General features: G+C 43.9%; 1 protein-coding gene across 2 annotated transcripts in view; it reads left to right on the forward strand.

The window, feature by feature from the left end:
- mxi1 (max interactor 1, dimerization protein) overlaps window positions 1–7,845 on the forward strand; it is a 31,788-nt gene extending 23,943 nt beyond the window's left edge. For both annotated transcript variants that reach the window (XM_086211029.1, XM_086211030.1), the window contains exons 4-6: window positions 2,216–2,330; window positions 3,225–3,423; window positions 3,825–7,845. In XM_086211029.1, the coding sequence (XP_086067155.1) occupies window positions 2,216–2,330; window positions 3,225–3,423; window positions 3,825–3,988 (478 nt within the window). In that variant the 3' untranslated portion in view covers window positions 3,989–7,845. The remainder of the gene's footprint in view (window positions 1–2,215; window positions 2,331–3,224; window positions 3,424–3,824) is intronic.
- The last annotated feature ends 5,623 nt before the right edge of the window (window positions 7,846–13,468 follow it).

The raw sequence follows: 13,468 nt of genomic DNA on the forward strand, positions 1-13,468 counted from the left end.
ATCTGTAGTTGTCTGCAGAGAAGTCTTTTAGTCATGGTAGAAGTGGAGGAGAAGATAGAGCTGTCTGGAGTTTGTTCACTTGACGCCTGACAGCCCAGACGGACGTGCAGATAGACTCTTACATGACTTTCTCTCTCTTATTTATTCAACAGTCCGTGTCCATGTGCCGCAAAACATGTAAGCCTGTGGAACAGTAGTGCAGAATAGTTGTGATAGTTGTAATAGCTTAGCTGAATAGTTTTTAATTTGAAAATGGAATATACAAGGGGCTAATCTAGCATTTAATGGACTATTATATGTGTGCTCTTAAGCAACAGCTGCACGATACATCTTTTATTAAACCACTTCATTTGAAAATGGCCTCATACCAAACATCATACCAAACATCCAGTTATGAATATAGTGTTGAACGCCGGCGCTCACTTAACCCTCCCCCTCATCTCCAGTGACGTTCATGCAAAGGTCTAGTTCTGTTCTTTCTATCAGCAAGGGAACCTTGTTGAAGCAAAAGTGAGGTAGAGGTTAGTTAAATGAACTCTGAGAAACACCCCTCCCCTTACTTTTTATCCAGCATTATCAATGACCAAGAGAGACAAACAGGAATTTGATAATGAACGATATCAAAGTACTTTATCCATTGATATCACCGAGAATTTCCTCTCCCAACCCCTTTCTCAGCATTCAGTTTAGTTCATTCACAAACATTTTATTCTCAGCTCTGAGTTACAAACTAATTTGTGATAGACCCCACAAAAGTGGTAATTAATAGGCTACTAATAATCGCCAGCCCTAAAACTTTGGACAAGTCTACAATGTCTTTTTTGTTGTTGTTGTCCTCTGTGGACCAACATGTTTCCACAGTGAAAGAGTTGAAAAAAGTTGTCATCTGATATCAGCACTCATGTTTGTTGGGCTTCACGTGAGTCAGACAGAAGACCTGAGACAGACTGATAGTCATCAAGCTAACATCCAGACTGCAAATCTATACATGTGCACGTCCTGTGACTTCCAAACTCAAACCAGTGCAGATTAAATCAGGGCACCTCCTCCTTGACTGGAGGAGCACCCATCTTCTTCACATAGTGTACGCATACACTCATGCATACTGTACTGCTGTAATGGCTTGCTCTCTAGTGCCATCCATGCATAGCTGAAACACACACACACACACTCCTGCCAGCATGTCTCCACCAGTCATAGAGTAGTAGAGAGTAGTCTGACCCTGCAAAGTTGATGCAGTGAATTCCTGCTGTGATGCCCTGGGCTTGTCCTCTGGGGCCCTTCACCGGTTCTTCCAGAGTCTGGGTCCCCCAACTCTCGGTGCCTCTCCACTGATCCCTTCAGGTGAGCTGAAAGGGCAGCTCCTGTTAATGGAGTGCTGATTGTGTTATAGCCATAATTATCTCTCTTTACCACTCAACTCAGGGCCATTAGCAGGATAGATGGTCCCCCAGGCCTTTCTCCAGTCACAGAATAAGGGACTGTCGGGATGATGGAACATCGGAGCTGAGCAAGGTCCAGGAAATGCCATTACACCTTTCCTCCCTGCGCCGAACCACCTATCATCCGAAGCCTGTTATTTGTAATGTAGGCGAGAAGGCTAACTAAAGCTTGAAACACCGGCAGAGGATAATGTATCGTCTTGAGGCTTACGTGAGACTTGAAACATATGTAACCTGCTGTGGTACTTTGTTAACTATAAGCTGGGGATTTACAAAAGATGAGCTCGGTCCGTACAAAGCAAGACTACTGCCATGCCTTAATGAGGATATACATCCCACGATTACAGGATTCAGCTTGTATTTGGTGCTGAAGTGCTGATCTTTCAAAGTTGGAAACTGCATCCTCAGACCTTCTTTTCACATTAGAATTCACCCTAACCCTTAGACAGCAGCTGTAAAATAGGAGGAATGAGTCTCTAAATAGCTTTGCATTCCTGTTAAATAACGCAACAGGAGGTGAAAAGTGACATGTATGTAAACTGTGTTTTAGGATGACTTTCCATCCAAGATATTACTGTTAAAGATACTGGATTATGAGCATGTTACTGTAGTAACGCACCAGCTGGACACACCTAGCCAGGAAAAATGGCTGACTGAGTGCTTCTAAGTGAAACTGAGTGCTACTATGTAGTACTGAGTAAAAACTACCATAACTTTGCATTCTACTGTGCAGGCCTTATCTGACATCTCTGTGCTCCTCTTCTTCCTCATAGACGAGCTCACCTGCGACTGTGTCTGGAGCGGTTGAAGGCTCTTATACCCCTGGGACCCGACTGCAACCGCCACACCACCCTGGGCCTGCTCAACAAAGCCAAAGCACACATAAAGGTGAGAATCCTCAATATAAGCACAACCATCAACCACAGGCAGGTGCAATGCAGTGTAGGATTTCTGAAGAAACATGCAGCAGCTTCAAATACTGACCACCTGTATCTTTCATACCTGCATAATGACTTTTATTCACTACTAGTTTAATTGACTTTCTGCTTTCAGGTATAAGAGAATAAATGTATTGATAGGAAGACATGCTTTTTAGAGGCTTTTGAAGGGGAATTCAGCTCGATGTCTTTATTGAAAATGAATCAACATGAATAGCGAAGTGTTGCAATGTAAAATCAGCATTATTCTTGTCTCACAGGCTCTCAAAGCGTGCGTGATGCAGGACATGAGTTTGGTTTTAGTTCAAATTACTACTGAATTCATAAATAAATTAGCTTTTTGAAGATGCTGATGTAATTTCAAAACCTGGCTTATAGAAGCTCACATTAGTCACCAGGCACTCGGCCAGGGCCTGGTGGTGATTACTGATAATCTAGGTTTGATAAGTGTGTGTGAATCGTGAAGGTATCCAGCCTTACACACTTCCATCCAAGCATGTGACGAGCTGAGATTGAGTCGGTTGCTTGTGAAAAGCCTTGTAAAACAGAAGAGCGAAGCCTTTTATTTTGAGGCAGGAGTCACGCTTGAATGTAAAATAAGACACGCTCATCCCTTGTTGGCTGCTGGATTCAAAAAAATAATCAGTCAAGTGAGAATCTGCACACCAGGGAGCTCTGATTGAAGGGTTTCATTATGCAGTGACGTTTCCGGGCCCTAAACCTTCCTCGGATTTGCCTTCTATGTCTCTGAACAGTACGTCTGTATCTTAACCCCCCCACGATTTCTCCAGTGACTCCATCTCTCTGACATGTTATCTGTCTCTCCCTCCCCTCCACTCATCAGAAACTTGAAGAGATGGACAGGAAGAGCCAGTACCAGCTGGAGTCTCTGGAGCGCGAGCAGAGGCACCTCCAGCGCCAACTGGAGCTCCTGAGGGGGGGTGGCAGTGGCTCCGCCCAGAGCAGCCCGGGGGAGGGGGAGAGGATACGCATGGACAGTGTGGGCTCCACCCTCTGCTCCGACCGCTCTGACTCCGACCAAGGTGAGTGGGGCTGCTGTCTTCATACATGATTCAGATCAATGTTTACAGCATGGACGCTGCTCTGGACAGGCTGGATGTGACTGCTAATTTTTATCAAGTCAACCTGGATGTGACAAATCTTGATTGAGCTCAATGATCTGGGATATTTTTGAGTGAGGATTATGTATTCTGATGGGTGCTGTGTGTCTATTACGGCCTCATTCATGCCCCATAGTCTAACTCACCTGCATTATTCACACACGTGATGAAAGCAGCTGATGTCAAAGGGAGACGCATCAAAAGAATAATTGTGTTATTTATCACAAACGTACTATCTTGATAGTGGCAGCAAGAGATTGTTGTGAGAGGAAGATATTTGATTTGTCTCTCTGCTTCTTTCTCCTCTCTCTGCTGGGCTGCAGAGGAGATCGAGGTGGACGTGGAAAGCACAGAGTTCTCCCATGGAGAGCTGGACAGTGTGAGCACGGCCAGCACCAGCGACCTGGACGACCACAGCAGCCTGCAGAGCATGGCCAGCGACGAGGGTTACTCCTCCTGCAGTGTCAAACTTGCCTTCTCCTCCTAGAGCCCCCTCCCTCCCACACTACCACCATCACCACCACCTCCTCCCCTTCCCCGCCAAACCCGCCTGCTCTCCCATCTGTTTTATCTGTTCATCCATCCAGCCACGCCCACAGACATACATCGATTCACCTGCAGAGATGACCACGCCGCCATCTCTCCTGCCTCTCAGCAGCGCCTCCTCCTGCCGCTCTGCTCCTCCCTGCTGCTGAGGAGCTCTCTCTCTCTCTCTCTCTCTCCCTCTCTGTCTCTCTCTCTCTCTCTCTCACCTGGGAGCAGGACTTTGAGCCGCCAGATGCAGTGATGTCAGACTGCCATTTGGTTTTACTCATCTTTTTAAAGAGAGCAACAACTTGGTTGATATGAAAAAAAATAAATATATATATATATATAAACGTCACCTAGATTTTTAAACCCACACACTTTAAATGAATGAAGTTCATTTGATGTCTGATATATATATTTTTTTTGAGATTACAACCCCTAATTTGACCCAAAATGCACTTAAATTCCTATAATCTTTGCTTAAGTCAGAGTCTCTATTGGGTTCTCTCTTCTGTGGGTTTGTGTGTGTGTGTGTGTGTGCGAGTGTCCAACATCCTGGATAAACTGAAGCACATCAGATCTGGACATCAGCGAACACCTCTCCATATCAACCGAGCTCGGCTGTGATCAACGTCCCCTCTGCCCTCACTTTAACGTCTTATCATTTTTATTACCTCTGCTCGACACCGCGGGAGCTCGGACACTCAAATTGGTGCTATCGTGAAAAAAAACCAACGGGGGAGCAGATCAGATCCGCCGCCACCAACGCGTGTCCGGCACGATTGTTTCCAATGAAGCACGGAGGAAAACGACCACACAGATGGAGGACACAAAAAAACAAAGAAAAAGAGACAGAAACATTCCTGTTGAATGTCGGTGCTTAGTGCATTTTCTAAGAGTGGATATTGTAAACGTGTGTGTGTTCGTTTTGGTTTCTTTTCCCCTCGACAAGTAGCTGCAACAAGCTATCCTGCACTTACCTACTTTAGAGCTGTCCACAGAAGCAGCACAAACCGAGAGAGTGGAAAAACAACAACAACAACAACAACAACAACAACAAAGCCCAACAAACTCTTGAATCGATGTCCATTCTCTTTCCAGCAGTAACAAGCAATAACTCTTGTAGTCATTTTTGTCTTTGAACGCCTTGCTCATTGGATTTATTTTTGTTCTCCAGGTGTGACCGTCCAAAAAAAACAAATTCAATTTTCTTTCTTTCATTTTATTTTCCTTTTTGTTGTACATACAAATAGCTTGATGACGAACCAGAGTTTAAAAAAAGAAAAAGAAAAAAAGTTAGAGCTCATGAATAGAACTATTGCCTCTGTTGCTGTTTGACTTGTGTTTTGGTGCATTTTAAATTTTTGAGAGATTTGATTCCTCTTCAGAGCGACAGTTGTTGCCCGGCAGGGACGCTGTTTAATTTGCTGGTTGAAAACTTCAAACGTTACTCAAACTGTCGCTGCTCTGGAGGAAAAGAAACATGATAATAAAAAATAAAAAAAACGATAGAACAACTTTCCACCCAGCTGCAAAAAAAAAACAAAAACAACAAAAAAAACAAACAAACAAAAGTGACCCCATAGGACTTGTGTTGGAGAAGGCAGAATTTGTGTGGCTCTGGTTATTTATTGGACTTAATATTTCTCTTGTTTTAATGCGGGGGGAAAGCTGTTACGTGGCATTCCACTAGTGGTCAGGTGATCTGTGGAGGAAAAGTCTGACGCGTCGGGAAAACAAACGGGTTGTGTGATGTAATGTTTGCCATCCTGACTCCACTGGCATTAAGAATTGCACTTCAACCACAGTTCAATTCTTTTTTCTTTTTTTTTTCCTGCTGTCATTTTCAGCTCTAATGAGTGTGTGTGTGTGTGTGTGTGTGTGTGTGTGTGTGTGTGTGTGTGTGTGTGTGTGTGTGAATATGAAAGAGAAAAACATCCCCCTTTTGAATATTTATTTCTCACATCCCTCAAAGAACACAAGAGACGGGGAAAAAGTTAACTTATTTTTGTTCTGTCTTATTAGGGCCTGAGCCTGAAGGTACTTCAGGCGAAGACCCTATTATGTTTGCTCGTTTTACTTCTTTTTGCTGCGTGTTCCTCATTCCTTATTTTAAGAATTGTATATTTTATGGTTTATTGTTTCTTTCTTTTGGGGGTGGGGGGTGGGGAATAAGAAATGTAGCCATTTTGTTTTGATATTTTTGTTGATGTTTTATTCAATGGACACTTGAAATGTAATTGGCCCCTAAGCTGCTCCTATAGTGCTGAGCCTCGCCTGTTTAGAGTCACCAGCCTTGTTCAGGGTCACCCCCCCCCCCACACACACACACACACACACACACCATATAAAAACTCCTGGGTGGGTGGGTTCCCTCTCTCCCTTCCTCTCGCCTTTATTCACAACCTCGGCTCTACTTTCACCATAGTTTGGATTTAAGGTGATGGGGGGGGTGGGGGGGTGTCACTGCACAAGGCTTAACGCTAGCCAAGACTTAACTGGCAAATATTGAGCCAGCTACTACACAAAAGAAGGGGTCTAAAACTCCGCTTTCCTCTATTAGGAGGATGGTAGTCTTTATTAGACTTGTGTTTTAGTTGACAAAATGTGTCTTACATTAACAAGGCCTCTGAATGGGGATTAAAAGAAGAAAAAAACAGCAAAAAAAGAACAAATCTTTTCTGAAGGATATCACGAAGGTGTGCAGAGTTTTTCATGTTCTCTCCATTGAGGTCGTTGGACTTGGCACTGAATCTGAACCACTTTGGTGCTCGATCATAAAAGCAGAAATGCCAAAACCACCTCAAAACACCTCAGTGTCCTCCTTTCTTTCTCTCTCTCTCGCTCTCTCTCTCTCTCTCTGTGAGGGACAGTTTACATTCATTCTGCCCCTGTGATAGTTAACAACCATCACCCTTACTGTTTGTTTTCCATTTTCTTCTTCTTGAGTTATTTTTATGAAGCTGCTTTGCTGTCAAGAAAAAAGGTTCCATGGTTTGACAACAAATAAAATTCAATCCTTGTTCAAACCTTGGTTGTCCCCCTTCCCCCGGTATTTCTACCTGCTCAGAAAACTCATTACCTGTAGGTTTAAAGGGATTGTTTAGAAGCGCCTGAACAAGCCAGCACTGCCCCTCTTTGTTTTTCGAGAGGCGATAATGAGTCATTTTGGTGCAAAAAAGAGCTTGACTCGTAGAGCCTGGAGTTACAGTACATAACTACCTATCTGTAGCAGCAAGAACAACCAGCGTCCCAGCCCCCCACCCTACAGAGGAGACTCACGTCAGCCCCTTGCATTCGCCATCTCATTCTTTCAGTCACCACCCAACAAAGCTTGAGTGTTGGAATGTAAATCAGCTGGTGGTGTCTCCCTCCAGCTCGTGCTAAACAAGTAAACATCTCCCTAGCTCTTACTACAGTGTCATAAACCCCAACTCTCTGGTGATATGCTGCCCCCTGCTGAGTCAGAGTGTGAATTCTGAACTTCCAAATTGTACCTTTAACATCTCATTTACTTTTTTTTTTTTACTTTTTTTTGCCAAATTTGGTAAAAAAAAAGAAATAAAAAAAAGAATTCTCATCCAACAATCTGTTAAGATGGAAGCCAGGTCAGTCTAATCCTGTGTGTGTGAGTGTGTGTGTGTGTGTGCGCGTGCGTGCGTGCGTGCGTGATCTCGCCTACTCATTTCTGTAGATGTCTGGAGTATTTGTCATGAAAAGGAAAGGCATATTCTATATAGGATGATTCTATATAGGATGTAATAATAACCTGACAGAGAAGGTTTAGTCATTTACATTTGTATTTTTTAACAAAAGCTCACCATGACCACTCAGACGAGTTCAATGCAGTCAGTCTAATGTCAACCCTGGCTTGTCGGGGGAGGGGGGGGCACTATGTTGCCTATCATAAGCTGGTGATCACAAAGCTATATTTTTACCTCTGTGTTCAAGTTTAGATATACAGCCTGGAGTGTGCGTGGTTAACTTTCCAGCAGTGCTGAGTTCCACTTTTTTGCAGCTTGAACAGACGTGTATGTGTTTGTTTTTTTCTTTTGTTTTTTTTGTAAACCACACTCCAGTCTGGTCAGTCTCTAAGGAAACGGGTCCCGTGAGGTCAAGTTGAGCCAACCATACGAGCAGTCCCTTGTAGGGAGTTGTCCTGTTGTTCTGAACCTGTGGCCATCCTTTGTAAGACATGCACTCTGATGAAGATTCTAGCTGTGTAAGTGAAAGATGCAATACTTACAATAAAAACACCAAGATTTTGAAACCTAAATGACTAATCTGACCTGTTTGTACTGTGATGAAGTGTTTCAGCGCTGGAAGTACTGTTGAACCCTGACTCAAGGACTCTCGCACACAGACAAACCAGAGTGAATTCAATGACAGGTACAGATGTGGGTCAGTGCCCCTTCTTTAGATATGAGTTATCCTCCATATACTTTAACATATTTAAGTCCACTAATCTGCCTGAAGCTAAATAGCATGAGAAGCATTAAGTGGTGCAACAATCCACAGGTCACATGTAAGATATTAACATATTAATTCAGAACCACATACGACCTTTTATTTTCTTGCCTGAGCTTTTCCATAGCACCTCCCAGCTGTCATCAGTGAAGCCAAAAATAAAAAAGTAAACACGTTTGCTTACAATCGTGAGATGCAGATGGAAGATCCTGAAGAAACAAGTTGAAAGGATATTGTGTTAAAAACACGTCAAAGATCAAAAATCTGAATCGTTTCACACTTGATGATGAAACACCAGATCCGGCTGGTAAAACCCCAATCATCCCCCGTCTCCGTTACGTCACCACAAGTCATTTTATCCAGCTGAGCATTTGTCATCATCGTATCGGCGTCCCTCCAGAGGCCCACACATGCCACAAAGCTGTGGAAGATCACATGATGAGATCAAAACAGTCATGTGCAAAAAGGGTTGGGTTTTTTTGTTTTTTTGTTTTTTGAATGGACCACACGATCATCCACCACATGTAATAATTCTCAAGTGTTCACAGCTCGTGAAAATCGTTTGAACGACCCGGCCTCCCATGTCGCACAAAGCCACCATCGTAGACCATAGACAGAAAGAGGCCCAGCTAAATAACCACGACGGTTCGTCTCAAAGGGAATGATAGAATTGGTGTCAGCTTCGCGATGACATCATCAGCGCTCATTTTCCTTGAATTCCTGCCGTAATGTCAAATGAAAGGTCAAGGTAACATTTCACATCCAGAACTTGACATTAGAGCTACAGTTAAGGATTGTTTTCATCAGGGATTAGTTTTGAAATTATTTTCATGATGAGTAGACGAGCATTTTAGTCTATAATGTCCGAAAATTAATTTCCTGGGACCTTGAGTGTCATGTTTACGATCGCTTGAGTTGTCCCAATCCAAAAGGCTCTACATTTTCTGTCATACATGATTAAAAAGAAGCAGGAAATCCTAATATTGCTCCTGATATCTGGAAATGGCAAACGCTTAACAGTGACAATTGATCAATTAGCAGATGAGTTGATTATAGATAATGGATTGATTATCAAATAATTGTTGAAGCTCAACTTGTAATAGACACGATGTTCCATCAGAAGAAAGGGACAATCATTTTGATTCCATTGTTCAGGTCAAAAGTGAATTAGACTATAAAGGACAGAGACGTGCTCACATCCTGTTTTAGGAGATGTCCTCCTCAATAAAACTGTCTTTGCTGACTTCATTTTTAGAGGTAGCAGAACCGTGATAAAACCGTTTTGGTGCAGCAGCAGTGGGGGATGAACTAGATAAATAGTCCAATGATGCCCCCTAGAGGACAAAGACGGTCAGAGTAAAGCTGGAATTTCTCCTCACAACGCGTCGTCTGTCTTCCTCTCTGTCTTCCTCGGTAAAACAGGCTGAACTGTTCATATTTAATACTAATTTAATATTTAAAACAATCAGACTGCTGCTCTTTTTAAAATGTTGGGTGGAATTACAAGCCTCTCCCAGCTGACATTGGGTGAGAGGCGGGGTTCATCCTGGACGGGTCGCCAGTCCATCACAGGGCCATCAGGAGCAATCGGGGGTTCAGTATCTTGCTCAAGGACACTTCGACACGGACACTGGGGGAAGTGAGGATCGAACCAGTAACCCTTCGGTTGCTAGACGGCCACTCTACCTCTGAGCCATGCTGCCCCTGGAATTATTCACCCAAAAATGAAAATTCATTTATCATCTACCCTGACATCCTCATGCTGACTGAGGTTTGGGTGAAGTAATTTAAGTCCACACTGCTGGAGTAAAACAGAAAGGTGCTGCAGTCATTTCCCAAACAACTGAAGACATCAAAAAAACATAAAAAAAACATAAAAAACATAAAATGCCTCTATACTGTTTATCTGAGTAATCGAACTGTCACGTAGCAGCGACATACCAAGTTGTTTGCAAAAAAAAATCCCTGATGACATTTTTTTTTCCAGAGGAGAAATGCGCAGGTTGCAGGTTTGAGTGAACCAAAAACACTCCATTTATTTTTGGAAATCTATAATTTCAGCTTTTCTGAGAAGGGGGGATGCAGTCTTCTGTTGGTGATCAAATGCATCCACTCTGATATTTATTTCTTGGTATAAAAAGTTTTAATAACTTTTGAGTGGCTGTTGTTTTTTTCCAACAGAGTACATTTTCTGAACTGAAATGATAGGGGCAACATTGACTGAATAACACAGCCCCCAGCTCTCTAATTCTCTTGATTTAGCAGCTGGATTTACTGCTGAAATGCTTTGCAAAATACTTTTAAATGGGATATTGTCTTCATATTAGGACTGACACACCTAAATGAAAAAGGTTAAGAGTTCCTTTTATTTTTCTTATGCTGTGCCGTGCTGTGTTTCTTTGTGGACTTTAGTTTTGGGCTCATTAGTTTGTGTCATTTACTGTTTAGTTTTGCATTCCTTGTCTCGGTGGTGCTACTCATGGTCCCTCGTTTGAGTGTCGGTACCTTTTGCGTCAGCTCCCGTTTTATTTTGAAATGCGCTCTCCGTGTGTTTTACTTCCTGTCTTTGTCTGTTTTCAGTCTCATCCGTGTCTCATCAGTTAACCTGTCCTGCCCGTCACAGCCGTGCTCCCAGTGCCTCTTCGTCCCCTCGTGTCCTCCCGCCTGTGTCCCGTTGCGTCATTAGAAGAGTTTTTATCTCAGTTCAGTTCCTCGTGTCGTTCTACCTGTTTGTGCCTCACCTGCTGTTTTTGGACCTGATTTTTTTTTTTTGCTGAGTTTTTTTGTTTTTAGTCGTTAAATCAATTTCGCCTGCCGTTTCTGCGCCTCGTCTGCTCTTCCAAGCCATCCTGATGGTTTTGTCCAAGTATTTGCTGTATGAACATGAATCCGACTTGCAGCTTTAACCCTCCTTCTGTTTCATCCATCGAAGTAAATCCCTACTTGTTTAAAAACCAATAAAAATGGAACCATCATGGAAGCTGTTTTGAACCTAAATCAAGCCGTATGAAGAAAGATGGTTTAGACGTCATCTTCGTCATTCTGTTATTGCGCCACTAGGCTGCACAAAAGTACCGCAGAACCAACAGCAGAGCATCCTGAGTACACCGTGACTGCGGGGGGGGGGAGAGGTGCTGCATGAAAAGACGAGGCTACAAATGTGCTCACCTGCAGCAGCGCTGTGAGCTTTTGTCCTATGAATATCAGACGCAAGAGGGTGATTAGAGCTATAGTCTTTGTCCCTGCCAACACAAAAGTATAATTTATTGGAAAAAATAAATCAGATCCAGAGTAAATTCCATTGTATTTCACTCACTACAGCACAAGTACACGCTGTCCTTCAGGGGTTAACGGCAGCCGACTTTATTCGCTTCAATAATGAGTAGTTCATATACGGCTGTGAATACCGAGGGAGTTTAATCTTTAATCGAGAAGAAGGAAACCTAGTGGAACCAGTCAGAAACAGCCGAAGAATTTGGTGATGGTCATTGTGAGGATTGTGAGTTTCTGCTGAACGGTGTTAAGGCGGCCATTTTTGATGACCAAGAGGAAACTGTTGTAACTGCACTCCGAGTGGCCGGATCTTTCCCAAACGTCACGTTTGATGAGATTTCTCCTCGGCAGAGGTGGACTTCCTCTGAGCTATGAGTTGTATCTGATGTTCATATGAGGATCAAATAAAATGTCTGCTTTCTATGTAATCGCATGCTTTTTACACTTCCAGGAAAAATATCGTCACACTTCCATCTGATTGCGCTGCACACAAATCTTGACGTAGCATCGACTCCATCATGGATGCGGGCCTGAGACGTGAGATCAGGTCATTCGGTCTGCAAGCACGCAGTCTGAACTCGATCACCGAGCTGTCTGAGTCTGCGTCGTTCACGTGAAGATAATAGAAACATGATTTTGGCCATTTTGGCAAGACATTAAAAAAAAAAACCCTGTTTGTTGCTCCGATTATTTGTGCAAACAGTCAACTATGTTCCCTAATTAAAACGTCTCTGGCGTGTTCTCAGTTCCCTGGATTGAGGCAGGAGGCACTGATTGTTGGCCAGCTCTGCTGCTTGCGAGGAATGTCACAGGGGGAGATTCTGTTCCGTTTCACTCCTTTCATGACTCATACTCTCGATCTCCATATTGTTTTCAACCCCCCTCCGCACACACGCGCGCGCACACACGCACACACACACACACACACACACACACACACACACACACACATCTTACAGGGAAGCAAAGCCACGCAGCCAATTACTGCACTCCTAGTCCGACGGTGGGAGCCAACAGGGAATTGTGAGGAGGTAAAGTGAAGCAGGCCAGCGGGGCTGAGTGTGTTGGGAGAGAGGGCTTCCTCCAATGATGTGCATGAGTCATTGTCCCCAAGGCTCCTGGGCTTTTGACATCACAGCAGCCTTATCAGAGGAGGAAAGCAATTCCCCGCAAACGTCCTTTGGTGATGGACGAGTGATGAGGGCAGCACACAGCACAACAAGTGATGCAACACATCTCTGGGAGGACTGGCGGTACGCTGTCAGAACCTGGGATGTGTTACCATTCTGAAATATGGAGGCAGGGGTGTGTGCAGCCGTGTGTACTGACAGTGAGAGTAATTGTAGTTGCAGGGAGGAGGGCTGGTTTGGAGGCTGGTCGACGTCACGGCCTGACCAGGCTCAGGGGCACCCAGTCATAACATTCTCCCCACTCCCTCAGCTTCTGCTTTGGGGCGAGTCATGCTGTCAGGACACGGACACCCAGCAGGCACGTACGCTCTCTCTCACCTCACATTGACAGTCTGATCGGTCCTCAGCAAAAAACTATGAAAAGCCTTGCTGGCCATTTTGGACAGTGTGACACAACTGGAACAAAGAGGCAATGTCCACATCATTAGCAGCTCAGTAAGGAAGCTCAGAGAGGAGTTTTGTGACCCATTTTTATTCCTGGTCTCTGACCAAGCCAGCAGACCATAGAA

This window comes from Aulostomus chinensis, chromosome 8 (genome assembly GCF_037954235.1).
Source record: "Aulostomus chinensis isolate RoL2024-O1b breed Wild chromosome 8, RoL_Achi_v1.0, whole genome shotgun sequence".
NCBI classification, from domain to species: Eukaryota; Metazoa; Chordata; class Actinopteri; order Syngnathiformes; family Aulostomidae; genus Aulostomus; species Aulostomus chinensis.